Source organism: Petromyzon marinus (genome assembly GCF_048934315.1).
Source record: "Petromyzon marinus isolate PM22_M1 ecotype Great Lakes invasive population chromosome 77 unlocalized genomic scaffold, UKy_Petmar_22M1.pri1.0 chr77_unloc.2, whole genome shotgun sequence".
In the NCBI taxonomy this organism is placed as follows: domain Eukaryota; kingdom Metazoa; phylum Chordata; class Hyperoartia; order Petromyzontiformes; family Petromyzontidae; genus Petromyzon; species Petromyzon marinus.
Genome location: NW_027422622.1, coordinates 977,140 through 991,395, shown reverse-complemented (window position 1 = coordinate 991,395; position 14,256 = coordinate 977,140). Strand labels below are relative to the sequence as shown.

Below are 14,256 nucleotides of genomic sequence, written 5' to 3'. Positions count from 1 at the left end.
CTAGGTGGTGCTAGGTGGTGGTAGGTGGTGCTGGGTGGTGCTGGGTGGTGCTAGGTGGTGGTAGGTGGTGCTAGGTGGTGCTAGGTGGTGCTGGGTGGTGCTGGGTGGTGCTGGGTGGTGCTGGGTGGTGCTGGGTGGTGCTGGGTGGTGCTAGGTGGTGCTAGGTGGTGCTGTGCTAGGTGGTGCTGTGCTAGGTGGTGCTGGGTGGTGCTGGGTGGTGCTGGGTGGTGCTGGGTGGTGCTGGGTGGTGGTAGGTGGTGCTAGGTGGTGGTAGGTGGTGCTAGGTGGTGCTAGGTGGTGCTGGGTGGTGGTAGGTGGTGCTAGGTGGTGCTGGGTGGTGCTGGGTGGTGCTAGGTGGTGCTAGGTGGTGCTGTGCTAGGTGGTGCTGTGCTAGGTGGTGCTAGGTGGTGCTGGGTGGTGCTGGGTGGTGCTGGGTGGTGCTGGGTGGTGCTGTACTAGGTGGTGCTAGGTGGTGCTGGGTGGTGCTGGGTGGTGCTGGGTGGTGCTGGGTGGTGCTGGGTGGTGCTGGGTGGTGCTGGGTGGTGCGTCAGTCCTGTGTGGGTCTCTTCTCGCCGTGCTTCTTGGTGAACTCTTCGGCGTTCTTCAGGAACTTTTTCTGGTCCTTGCTGAACTCCTCCGCAAGGTCGGCGCGCAGGGGGTGCTCAGGTTCAGGATGGTTCACCAGGTCAATCAGCGACTGGATCACTGGGGTCACGGGGGTCATGGGGGGTCACAGGGGGGTCACAGGGGGGTCACAGGGGGTGCTCAGGTTCAGGATGGTTCACCAGGTCAATCAGCGACTGGATCACTGGGGTCACGGGGGTCATGGGGGGTCACAGGGGGGTCACAGGGGGGTCACAGGGGGTGCTCAGGTTCAGGATGGTTCACCAGGTCAATCAGCGACTGGATCACTGGGGTCACGGGGGGTCACGGGGGGTCACAGGGGGGTCACAGGGGGTGCTCAGGTTCAGGATGGTTCACCAGGTCAATCAACGACTGGATCACTGGGGTCACGGGGGTCATGGGGGGTCACAGGGGGGTCACAGGGGGGTCACAGGGGGTGCTCAGGTTCAGGATGGTTCACCAGGTCAATCAACGACTGGATCACTGGGGTCACGGGGGTCATGGGGGGTCACAGGGGGGTCACAGGGGGGTCACAGGGGGTGCTCAGGTTCAGGATGGTTCACCAGGTCAATCAGCGACTGGATCACTGGGGTCACGGGGGTCACAGGGGGGTCACAGGGGGGTCACAGGGGGGTCACAGGGGGGTCACAGGGGGTGCTCAGGTTCAGGATGGTTCACCAGGTCAATCAACGACTGGATCACTGGGGTCACGGGGGTCACAGGGGGGTCACAGGGGGGTCACAGGGGGTGCTCAGGTTCAGGATGGTTCACCAGGTCAATCAGCGACTGGATCACTGGGGTCATAGGGGAGGTCACGGGGGGTCACAGGGGGGTCACAGGGGGGTCACAGGGGGGTCACAGGGGGGTCACAGGGGGGTCACAGGGGGGTCACAGGAAGGTCACAGGGGGGGTCACAGGGGGGTCACAGGGGGTTAACCACCTGTACCACCACTACCACCTGAACCACCACTACCACCACTACCACTACCTGTACCACCACTCCCACCACCATCACTACCACCACTACCACTACCTGTACCACCACCATCACTACCACCACTACCACTACCACCACTACCACCATTACCACTACCTGTACCACCACTCCCACCACCACTACCACCACTACCTGTACCACCACTGCTTGTACCACCACTACCACAACCTGTACCACCACCACTACCACCAGCTGTACCACCACCAGCTGTGCCACCCACCCTGGTCAGTCTTGGTGGCGGGTTTCCAGTTCTCCGCGCTGATGATGGGTAGGCAGACCTGTCCCTTGTACCACTACCACCACCACTACCACCTGTACCACCACTACCACCACCTGTACCACCACTACCACCTGTACCACCACTACCACCTGTACCACCACTACTACCACCTGTACCACCACCTGTACCACCACCTGTACCACCACCTGTACCACCACTACCACCACCTGTACCACCACCACCTGTACCACCACTACTACCACCTGTACCACCACCTGTACCACCACCTGTACCACCACCTGTACCACCACCTGTACCACCACTACCACCACCTGTAACACCACCACCTGTACCACCACTACTACCAGCTGTACCACCACCACCACCGCTACCACCACCACTCCCACCACCACTCCCACCACCACTACCACCACCACTACCACCACTACCACCACCACTACCAGCTGTACCACCACCAGCTGTACCACCACCAGCTGTACCACCACCGCCTATACCACCACCTGTACCACCACTACCACCACCACTACCACCTGTACCACCACTACCACCACCACCACCACTACCACCACTACCACCAGCTGTACCACCACTACCACCACCACTACCACCTGTACCACCACTACCACCTGTACCACCACTACCACCAGCTGTGCCACCACTACCACCAGCTGTGCCACCCACCCTGGTCAGTCTTGGTGGCGGGTTTCCAGTTCTCCGCGCTGATGATGGGTAGGCAGACCTGTCCCTTGTACCACCACCACCACTACCACCATCACTACCACCAGCTGTACCACCACTACCACCACCACTACCACCAGCTGTACCACCACCACTACCACCTGTACCACCACTACCACCACTACCACTACCACCACTATCACCACCGCTACCACCACCACTACCACCTGTACCACCACTACCACCACCACTACCAGCTGTACCACCACCGCCTATACCACCACCAGCTGTACCACCCACCCTGGTCAGTCTTGGTGGCGGGTTTCCAGTTCTCCGCGCTGATGATGGGTAGGCAGACCTGTCCCTTCTCGTCGACATTGGGGTGATAAATCTTCGTCCTGAAGTTGATCTTCGGAGGCTTGAAGGGATACTCGGGCGGGAAGCTGATCTCGATTTTGAAAGCTCCCTTGTCGTAAGGGGCTTTCTCCTGTGTGTGGGGTGAGGGGGAGGGTGAGGGGGGTGGTGAGGGGGGGTGAGGGGGGGGGTGAGGAGTGAGAGGAGGTTTTGGTTGATCAGAATAAGTTTGATTAAGTAGTGGTGAGTAGTGGTGAGCAGTGGTGGTGAGGTGGATGGGTAATCAGAATGAGAGTTGTGGTGAGTAGCGGTGGTAGTGGTGAGTAGTGGTGAGTAGTGGTGAGTAGTGATAGTGGTGAATAGTGGTGAGTAGTGGTGAGTAGTGATAGTGGTGAGTGGTGGTAGTGGTGAGTAGTGATAGTGGTGAGTAGTGACAGTGGTGAGTTGTGGTGAGTTTTGGTGAGTAGTGGTGAGTAGTCATAGTGGTGAGTAGTGATAGCGGTGAGTAGTGATAGTGGTGAGTTGTGGTGAGTTGTGGTGAGTAGTGGTGAGTAGTCATAGTGGTGAGTGGTGGTAGTGGTGAATAGTGGTGAGTAGTGGTGAGTAGTGATAGTGGTGAGTGGTGGTAGTGGTGAGTAGTGGTGAGTGGTGAGTAGTGGTGAGTAGTGATAGTGGTAGTGGTGAGTAGTGATAGTGGTGAGTAGTGGTGAGTAGTGATAGTGGTGAGTAGTGGTGAGTGGTGAGTGGTGAGTAGTGGTGAGTAGTGATAGTGGTGAGTGGTGAGTAGTGGTGAGTGGGGATAGTGGTGAGTGGTGAGTAGTGGTGAGTAGTAGTGACAGTGGTGAGTAGTGGTGAGTAGTGATAGTGGTGAGTGGTGAGTAGTGGTGAGTGGGGATAGTGGTGAGTAGTGGTGAGTAGTGATAGTGGTGAGTAGTGATAGTGGTGAGTGGTGAGTAGTGATAGTGGTGAGTAGTGATAGTGGTGAGTGGTGAGTAGTGATAGTGGTGAGTAGTGATAGTGGTGAATAGTGGTGAGTAGTGGTGAGTGGTGAGTAGTGATAGTGGTGAGTGGTGGTAGTGGTGAGTGGTGGTGAGTAGTGATAGTGGTGAGTGGTGAGTAGTGAGAGTGGTGAGTAGTGGTGAGTAGTGGTGAGTGATTATAGTGGTGAGAAGTGATAGCTGTGAGTAGTAGTAGTGACATTGGCAAGTAGTAGTGATAGTGGTGAGTAGTGGTGAGTAGTGGTGAGTAGTGATAGTGGTGAGTAGTGGTGAGTAGTGGTGAGTAGTGATAGTGGTGAGTAGTAGTGATAGTGGTGAGTAGTGAGAGTGGTGAGTAGTGGTGAGTAGTGGTGAGTAGTGGTGAGTGATTATAGTGGTGAGTAGTGGTGAGTAGTGAAGGTGGTGAGTAGTAATAATGGTGAGTAGTGGTGAGTAGTGATAGTGGTGAGTAGTGATAGTGGTGAGTAGTGGTGAGTAGTAGTGATAGTGGTGAGTAGTGAGAGTGGTGAGTAGTGGTGAGTAGTGATAGTGGTGAATAGTGGTGAGTAGTAGTGATAGTGGTGAGTAGTGAGAGTGGTGAGTAGTGGTGAGTAGTGATAGTGGTGAATAGTGGTGAGTAGTAGTGATAGTGGTGAGTAGTGAGAGTGGTGAGTAGTGGTGAGAAGTGGTAGTTGAGAGTAGTAGTAGTGACATTGGCAAGTAGTAGTGATAGTGGTGAGTTATTGGTGAGTTTGTGGTGAGTTTCTCACTCACCGGGACGATGAGACCCTGCCAAAATAAGAGATTAGTCTCATCCACAATGATGTTCTGGAAATTCTTGCAGTTTGACAGACGGATGTCTGTGAGCTCCTGATCACAAGCACACAGATACACACGGCAGCTTGGACATACGGATAGTACACAGGGTTTATGTGTGGTGGTGAGTCTATGGGTCTCTGTGTGGTGATGAGTCTGTGGGTCTGTGTGTGATGAGTCTATGGGTCTCTGTGTGGTGATGAGTCTATGGGTCTGTGTGTGATGAGTATGAGTCTCTGTGTGGTGAGTCTATGGGTCTCTGTGGTGATGAGTCTACGGGTCTCTGTGTGGTGATGAGTCTACGGGTCTCTGTGTGGTGGTGGTGAGTCTGTGGGTCTGTGTGTGGTGGTGAGTCTGTGGGTCTCTGTGAGTGAGTCTATGGGTCTCTGTGTGGTGATGATTCTATGGGTCTCTGTGTGGTGGTGAGTCTGTGGGTCTGTGTGGTGAGCCTATGGGTCTCTGTGTGGTGATGAGTCTACGGGTCTCTGTGTGGTGATGAGTCTATGGGTCGCTGTGAGTGAGTAGTCTATGGGTCTCTATGGTGAGTAGTCTACGGGTCTCTGTGTGAGTAGTCTATGGGTCTCTATGGTGAGTAGTCTACGAGTCTCTGTGGTGAGTAGTCTACGGGTCTCTGTGTGAGTAGTCTATGGGTCTCTATGGTGAGTAGTCTATGGGTCTCTGTGGTGAGTAGTCTATGGGTCTCTGTGGTGAGTAGTCTATGGGTCTCTATGGTGAGTAGTCTAGGGTCTCTGTGGTGAGTAGTCTATGGGTCTCTGTGGTGAGTAGTCTACGGGTCTCTATGGTGAGTAATCTATGGGTCTCTGTGGTGAGTAGTCTATGGGTCTCTGTGGTGAGTAGTCTATGGGTCTCTATGGTGAGTAGTCTATGGGTCTCTGTGGTGAGTAGTCTATGGGTCTCTATGGTGAGTAGTCTATGGGTCTCTATGGTGAGTAGTCTAAGGGTCTCTGTGGTGAGTAGTCTATGGGTCTCTATGGTGAGTAGTCTACGGGTCTCTGTGGTGAGTAGTCTATGGGTCTCTATGGTGAGTAGTCTATGGGTCTCTGTGGTGAGTAGTCTATGGGTCTCTATGGTGAGTAGTCTACAGGTCTCTGTGGTGAGTAGTCTACAGGTGTCTATGGTGAGTAGTCTATGGGTCTCTATGGTGAGTAGTCTACAGGTCTCTATGGTGAGTAGTCTACGGGTCTCTATGAGTAGTCTATGGGTCTCTGTGGTGAGTAGTCTACGGGTCTCTGTGGTGAGTAGTCTAAGGGTCTCTATGGTGAGTAGTCTGCGGGTCTCTATGGTGAGTAGTCTATGGGTCTCTATGGTGAGTAGTCTATGGGTCTCTGTGGTGAGTAGTCTAAGGGTCTCTATGGTGAGTAGTCTATGGGTCTCTGTGGTGAGTAGTCTAAGGGTCTCTATGGTGAGTAGTCTATGGGTCTCTATGGTGAGTAGTCTAAGGGTCTCTATGGTGAGTAGTCTACGGGTCTCTATGGTGAGTAGTCTATGGGTCTCTATGGTGAGTAGTCTACGGGTCTCTGTGGTGAGTAGTCTATGGGTCTCTATGGTGAGTAGTCTATGGGTCTCTGTGGTGAGTAGTCTACGGGTCTCTATGGTGAGTAGTCTATGGGTGTCTATGGTGAGTAGTCTACGGGTCTCTATGTGAGTAGTCTATGGGTCTCTGTGGTGAGTAGTCTATGGGTCTCTGTGGTGAGTAGTCTACGGGTCTCTATGGCGAGTAGTCTATGGGTCTCTGTGGTGAGTAGTCTATGGGTCTCTGTGGTGAGTAGTCTACGGGTCTCTATGGTGAGTAGTCTATGGGTCTCTATGGTGAGTAGTCTATGGGTCTCTGTGGTAAGTAGTCTCTATGGTGAGTAGTCTATGGGTCTCTGTGGTGAGTAGTCTGTGGGTCTCTATGGTGAGTAGTCTACGGGTCTCTATGAGTAGTCTAAGCGTCTCTATGGTGAGTAGTCTACGGGTCTCTATGGTGAGTAGTCTACGGGTCTCTATGGTGAGTAGTCTATGGGTCTCTATGGTGAGTAGTCTATGGGTCTCTGTGGTGAGTAGTCTAAGGGTCTCTATGGTGAGTAGTCTATGGGTCTCTATGGTGAGTAGTCTACGGGTCTCTATGGTGAGTAGTCTACAGGTCTCTGTGGTGAGTAGTCTACAGGTCTCTGTGGTGAGTAGTCTACGGGTCTCTATGGTGAGTAGTCTACGGGTCTCTATGGTGAGTAGTCTACGGGTCTCTATGGTGAGTAGTCTATGGGTCTCTATGGTGAGTAGTCTATGGGTCTCTATGGTGAGTAGTCTGTGGGTCTCTGTGGTGAGTAGTCTACGGGTCTCTGTGTGAGAAGTCTTAGGGTCTCTATGGTGAGTAGTCTACGGGTCTCTATGGTGAGTAGTCTATGGGTCTCTATGGTGAGTAGTCTGTGGGTCTCTGTGTGAGTAGTCTTAGGGTCTCTATGGTGAGTAGTCTCTATGGTGAGTAGTCTAAGGGTCTCTGTGGTGAGTAGTCTATGGGTCTCTATGGTGAGTAGTCTATGGGTCTCTATGGTGAGTAGTCTATGGGTCTCTATGGTGAGTAGTCTACGGGTCTCTATGGTGAGTAGTCTATGGGTCTCTATGGTGAGTAGTCTACGGGTCTCTGTGTGAGTAGTCTTAGGGTCTCTATGGTGAGTAGTCTCTATGGTGAGTAGTCTAAGGGTCTCTGTGGTGAGTAGTCTATGGGTCTCTATGGTGAGTAGTCTATGGGTCTCTATGGTGAGTAGTCTATGGGTCTCTATGGTGAGTAGTCTACGGGTCTCTATGGTGAGTAGTCTATGGGTCTCTATGGTGAGTAGTCTACGGGTCTCTGTGTGAGTAGTCTATGGGTCTCTATGGTGAGTAGTCTATGGGTCTCTGTGGTGAGTAGTCTATGGGTCTCTATGGTGAGTAGTCTATGGGTCTCTATGGTGAGTAGTCTAAGGGTCTCTGTGGTGAGTAGTCTATGGGTCTCTATGGTGAGTAGTCTACGGGTCTCTGTGGTGAGTAGTCTATGGGTCTCTATGGTGAGTAGTCTATGGGTCTCTGTGGTGAGTAGTCTATGGGTCTCTATGGTGAGTAGTCTACAGGTCTCTGTGGTGAGTAGTCTACAGGTCTCTATGGTGAGTAGTCTATGGGTCTCTATGGTGAGTAGTCTACAGGTCTCTATGGTGAGTAGTCTACGGGTCTCTATGAGTAGTCTATGGGTCTCTGTGGTGAGTAGTCTACGGGTCTCTGTGGTGAGTAGTCTAAGGGTCTCTATGGTGAGTAGTCTGCGGGTCTCTATGGTGAGTAGTCTATGGGTCTCTATGGTGAGTAGTCTAAGGGTCTCTATGGTGAGTAGTCTATGGGTCTCTGTGGTGAGTAGTCTAAGGGTCTCTATGGTGAGTAGTCTATGGGTCTCTGTGGTGAGTAGTCTAAGGGTCTCTATGGTGAGTAGTCTACGGGTCTCTATGGTGAGTAGTCTATGGGTCTCTATGGTGAGTAGTCTACGGGTCTCTGTGGTGAGTAGTCTATGGGTCTCTATGGTGAGTAGTCTATGGGTCTCTGTGGTGAGTAGTCTATGGGTCTCTGTGGTGAGTAGTCTATGGGTCTCTGTGGTGAGTAGTCTACGGGTCTCTATGGTGAGTAGTCTATGGGTCTCTATGGTGAGTAGTCTACGGGTCTCTATGGTGAGTAGTCTATGGGTCTCTATGGTGAGTAGTCTACGGGTCTCTATGTGAGTAGTCTATGGGTCTCTGTGGTGAGTAGTCTATGGGTCTCTGTGGTGAGTAGTCTACGGGTCTCTATGGCGAGTAGTCTATGGGTCTCTGTGGTGAGTAGTCTATGGGTCTCTGTGGTGAGTAGTCTACGGGTCTCTATGGTGAGTAGTCTATGGGTCTCTATGGTGAGTAGTCTATGGGTCTCTGTGGTAAGTAGTCTCTATGGTGAGTAGTCTATGGGTCTCTGTGGTGAGTAGTCTGTGGGTCTCTATGGTGAGTAGTCTACGGGTCTCTATGAGTAGTCTAAGGGTCTCTATGGTGAGTAGTCTACGGGTCTCTATGGTGAGTAGTCTACGGGTCTCTATGGTGAGTAGTCTATGGGTCTCTATGGTGAGTAGTCTACGGGTCTCTGTGGTGAGTAGTCTAAGGGTCTCTATGGTGAGTAGTCTATGGGTCTCTATGGTGAGTAGTCTACGGGTCTCTATGGTGAGTAGTCTACAGGTCTCTGTGGTGAGTAGTCTACAGGTCTCTGTGGTGAGTAGTCTACGGGTCTCTATGGCGAGTAGTCTACGGGTCTCTATGGTGAGTAGTCTACGGGTCTCTATGGTGAGTAGTCTATGGGTCTCTATGGTGAGTAGTCTATGGGTCTCTATGGTGAGTAGTCTGTGGGTCTCTGTGGTGAGTAGTCTACGGGTCTCTGTGTGAGTAGTCTTAGGGTCTCTATGGTGAGTAGTCTACGGGTCTCTATGGTGAGTAGTCTATGGGTCTCTATGGTGAGTAGTCTGTGGGTCTCTGTGGTGAGTAGTCTACGGGTCTCTGTGTGAGTAGTCTTAGGGTCTCTATGGTGAGTAGTCTCTATGGTGAGTAGTCTAAGGGTCTCTGTGGTGAGTAGTCTATGGGTCTCTATGGTGAGTAGTCTATGGGTCTCTATGGTGAGTAGTCTATGGGTCTCTATGGTGAGTAGTCTATGGGTCTCTATGGTGAGTAGTCTACGGGTCTCTATGGTGAGTAGTCTATGGGTCTCTATGGTGAGTAGTCTACGGGTCTCTGTGTGAGTAGTCTATGGGTCTCTATGGTGAGTAGTCTACGGGTCTCTATGGTGAGTAGTCTATGGGTCTCTATGGTGAGTAGTCTATGGGTCTCTATGGTGAGTAGTCTACGGGTCTCTGTGGTGAGTAGTCTACGGGTCTCTGTGGTGAGTAGTCTACGGGTCTCTGTGGTGAGTAGTCTATGGGTCTCTATGGTGAGTAGTCTATGGGTCTCTGTGGTGAGTAGTCTATGGGTCTCTATGGTGAGTAGTCTATGGGTCTCTGTGGTGAGTAGTCTACGGGTCTCTATGGTAAGTAGTCTATGGGTCTCTGTGGTGAGTAGTCTATGGGTCTCTATGGTGAGTAGTCTACGGGTCTCTATGGTGAGTAGTCTATGGGTCTCTGTGGTGAGTAGTCTACGGGTCTCTATGGTAAGTAGTCTATGGGTCTCTGTGGTGAGTAGTCTATGGGTCTCTATGGTGAGTAGTCTACGGGTCTCTATGGTGAGTAGTCTATGGGTCTCTATGGTGAGTAGTCTACGGGTCTCTATGGTGAGTAGTCTATGGGTCTCTATGGTGAGTAGTCTACGGGTCTCTATGGTGAGTAGTCTACGGGTCTCTGTGGTGAGTAGTCTACGGGTCTCTGTGGTGAGTAGTCTAAGGGTCTCTGTGGTGAGTAGTCTACGAGTCTCTGTGGTGAGTAGTCTAAGGGTCTCTATGGTGAGTAGTCTACGGGTCTCTATGGTGAGTAGTCTACGGGTCTCTGTGGTGAGTAGTCTATGGGTCTCTGTGTCAAGTGCGGCCTAGTCAAAACATTTCAAAAGCTCTGGGCGCGGCCACTGAAGCCTTCGGCTTGCCTAGGCCCAGGCCTAGGCCTGGGCCCCCTGCCCCCTTCGCTTTGGAGCTGTCGCGCCGCCGCCAGCGTACACAGACAGGCGGAGTAATGCGCGCCTCGCCACCTCCTCACCAGCGCCTCACCACCACCTCCTCACCAACCTCCTCACCACCACCTCCTCACCAGAGCCTCCTCGTCCTCACCTTAAAGAGTCGCCTGGTCGCCGCCATCTTGGTGGTCCGCCTGGACCCGCCTCCCGACGTCACACGGGCACCCACAAGGCAGTGCGGTCAACTTCCGGTGAGGTGGGAGTGGGGTGAGTGGGGTCACCACGTTAGATAGGGAAATAATAAAATAATAAAAATATAAAACAATAAAATTATTAATCTTGGTTAAAGTCACCACCACGTTAGAAGGGTAACAATAAAATAATAAAAATATAAAACAATGAAATTATTATTCTTGGTTCTTTTGGTAAAGTCACCACGTTAGATAGGGAAACAATAAAATAATAAAATTATAAAACAATAAAATTATTCTTGGTTCTTTGGGTAAAGTCACCACCACGTTAGAAGGGAAACAATAAAATAATAAAAATATACAACAATAACAATTATTATTCTTGGTTCTTTGGGTAAAGTCACCACGTTAGATAGGGAAACAATAAAATAATACAATTATAAACACAATACAATTATTATTCTTGGTTCTTTGGGTGAAGTCACCGCGTTAGATAGGGAAATAATAAAAATATAAAACAATAAAATTATTATTCTTGGTTCTTTGGGTAAAGTCACCACGTTAGATAGGGAAACAATAAAATAATAAAATTATAAAACAATAAAATTATTATTCTTGGTTCTTTGAGTAAAGTCACCACGCAGAAGGGAAACAATGAAATAATAAAAATATAAAACAATAAAATTATTATTCTTGGTTCTTTCGGTAAAGTCACCACGTTAGATAGGGAAATAATAAAAATATAAAACAATAAAATTATTATTCTTGGTTCTTTGGGTAAAGTCACCACGTTAGATAGGGAAATAATAAAAATATGAAACAATAAAATTATTATTCTTGGTTCTTTGGGTAAAGTCACCGCCACGTAGAAGGGAAACAATAAAATAATAAAAATATAAAACAATAAAATTATTATTTTTGGTTCTTTCGGTAAAGTCACCTCCACGTTAGAAGGGAAACAATAAAATAATAAAATTATAAAACAATAAAATTATTATTCTTGGTTCTTTCGGTAAAGTCACCACCACGTTAGATAGGGAAATAATAAAATAATAAAAATATAAAACAATAAAATTATTATTCTTGGTTTTTTCGGTAAAGTTACCACCACGTTAGAAGGGAAACAATAAAATAATAAAAATATAAAACAATAAAATTATTATTCTTGGTTCTTTCGGTAAGGTTACCACCACGTTAGAAGGGAAACAATAAAATAATACAAATATATAAAACAATAAAATTATTATTCTTGGTTCTTTGGGTAAAGTCACCACGCAGAAGGGAAACAATAAAATAATAAAAATATAAAACAATAAAATTATTATTCTTGGTTCTTTGGGTAAAGTCACCACCACGTTAGATAGGGAAACAATAAAATAATAAAAATATAAAACAATAAAATTATTATTCTTGGTTCTTTGGGTAAAGTCACCACCACGTTAGATAGGGAAACAATAAAATAATAACAATATAAAACAATAAAATTATTATTCTTGGTTCTTTGGGTAAAGTCACCACCACGTTAGAAGGGAAACAATAAAATAATAAAAATATAAAACAATAAAATTATTATTCTTGGTTCTTTGGGTAAAGTCACCACCACGTTAGATAGGGAAACAATAAAATAATAACAATATAAAACAATAAAATTATTATTCTTGGTTCTTTGGGTAAAGTCACCACCACGTTAGAAGGGAAACAATAAAATAATAAAAATATAAAACAATACAATTATTATTCTTGGTTCTTTGGGTAAAGTCACCACGTTAGATAGGGAAACAATAAAATAATAAAAATTATAAAACAAAATTGTTATTCTTGGTTCTTTGGGTAAAGTCACCACCACGTTAGAAGGGAAACAATAAAATAATAAAAATATAAAACAATAACAATTATTATTCTTGGTTCTTTCGGTAAAGTCACCACCACGTTAGAAGGGAACAATAAAATAATAAAAGTATAAAACAATAAAATTATTATTCTTGGTTCTTTGGGTAAAGTCACCACTACGTAGATAGGGAAACAATAAAATAATAAAAATATAAAACAATATCAATTATTATTCTTGGTTCTTTGGGTAAAGTCACCACGTTAGAAGGGTAAACAATAAAATAATAAAAATATAAAACAATACAATTATTATTCTTGGTTCTTTGGGTAAAGTCACCACGTTAGATAGGGAAACAATAAAATAATAAAAATATAAAACAATAAAATTATTATTCTTGGTTCTTTCGGTAAAGTCACCACCACGTTAGAAGGGAAACAATAAAATAATAAAAATATAAAACAATAAAATTATTATTCTTGGTTCTTTGGGTAAAGTCACCACCACGTAGATAGGGAAACAATAAAATAATACAAATATAAAACAATAACAATTATTATTCTTGGTTCTTTGGGTAAAGTCACCACGTTAGAAGGGTAAACAATAAAATAATAAAAATATAAAACAATAAAAATTCTCACGACGTTTCGACTGCAACACCATAAGCAATCATTATCAGGTGTGAAAACCACAGCAAGAAAAATAAAAAAAACAAAAATTATTGCTGTGGTTTTTACACCTGATTATGGTTGCTTGTGTTGCAGCCGAAACGTCGTGAGAATTTTAACATTGGAGTCTATGGGAGACTTTAACATTGGAGTCTATGGGAGACTTTAACATTGGAGTCTATGGGAGACTTTAACATCGAGTCTATGGGTAGAGACTTTAACATTGGAGTCTATGGGTAGAGACTTTAACATTGGAGTCTATGGGTAGAGACTTTAACATTGGAGTCTATGGGAGACTTTAACATTGGAGTCTATGGGAGACTTTAACATCGGAGTCTATGGGAGACTTTAACATTGGAGTCTATGGGAGACTTTAACATTGAGTCTATGGGTAGAGACTTTAACATTGGAGTATATGGGTAGAGACTTTAACATTGGAGTCTATGGGTAGAGACTTTAACATTGGAGTCTATGGGTAGAGACTTTAATATTGGAGTCTATGGGTAGAGACTTTAACATTGGAGTCTATGGGTAGAGACTTTAACATTGGAGTCTATGGGTAGAGACTTTAACATTGGAGTCTATGGGTAGAGACTTTAACATTGGAGTCTATGGGTAGAGACTTTAATATTGGAGTCTATGGGTAGAGACTTTAACATTGGAGTATATGGGTAGAGACTTTAACATTGGAGTCTATGGGAGACTTTAACATTGGAGTCAATGGGTAGAGACTTTAACATTGGAGTCTATGGGTAGAGACTTTAACATTGGAGTCTAGGGGAGACTTTAACATTGGAGTCTATGGGTAGAGACTTTAACATTGGAGTCTATGGGTAGAGACTTTAACATTGGAGTATATGGGTAGAGACTTTAACATTGGAGTCTATGGGTAGAGACTTTAACATTGGAGTATATGGGTAGAGACTTTAACATTGGAGTCTAAGGGAGACTTTAACATTGGAGTCTATGGGTAGAGACTTTAACATTGGAGTCTTTGAGTAGAGACTTTAACATTGGAGTCTATGGGTAGAGACTTTAACATTGGAGTCTAAGGTAGACTTTAACATTGGAGTCTATGGGTAGAGACTTTAACATTGGAGTCTATGGGTAGAGACTTTAACATTGGAGCCTATGGGTAGAGACTTTAACATTGGAGTCTATGGGTAGAGACTTTAACATTGGAGTCTATGGGTATAGACGTTAACATTGGAGTCTATGGGTAGAGACTTTAACATTTGAGTCTATGGGT

The 14,256-nt window shown here is 46.9% G+C and overlaps 1 protein-coding gene across 1 annotated transcript in view; it reads right to left on the bottom strand.

Moving 5' to 3' along the window:
* Nucleotides 1-10,600, bottom strand: part of LOC116958457 (ubiquitin-conjugating enzyme E2 L3-like) — an 11,144-nt gene extending 544 nt beyond the window's left edge. The window contains exons 1-4 of the mRNA XM_032981061.2: nt 10,475-10,600; nt 4,646-4,741; nt 2,841-3,027; nt 1-705 (exon numbers count right to left, since the gene is read on the bottom strand). The exon at nt 1-705 is cut by the window's left edge and continues 544 nt beyond it. Of these exons, the coding sequence (XP_032836952.1) occupies nt 548-705; nt 2,841-3,027; nt 4,646-4,741; nt 10,475-10,501 (468 nt within the window). The 5' untranslated portion in view covers nt 10,502-10,600 and the 3' untranslated portion in view covers nt 1-547. The remainder of the gene's footprint in view (nt 706-2,840; nt 3,028-4,645; nt 4,742-10,474) is intronic.
* Between the last annotated feature and the right edge of the window lie 3,656 nt (nt 10,601-14,256).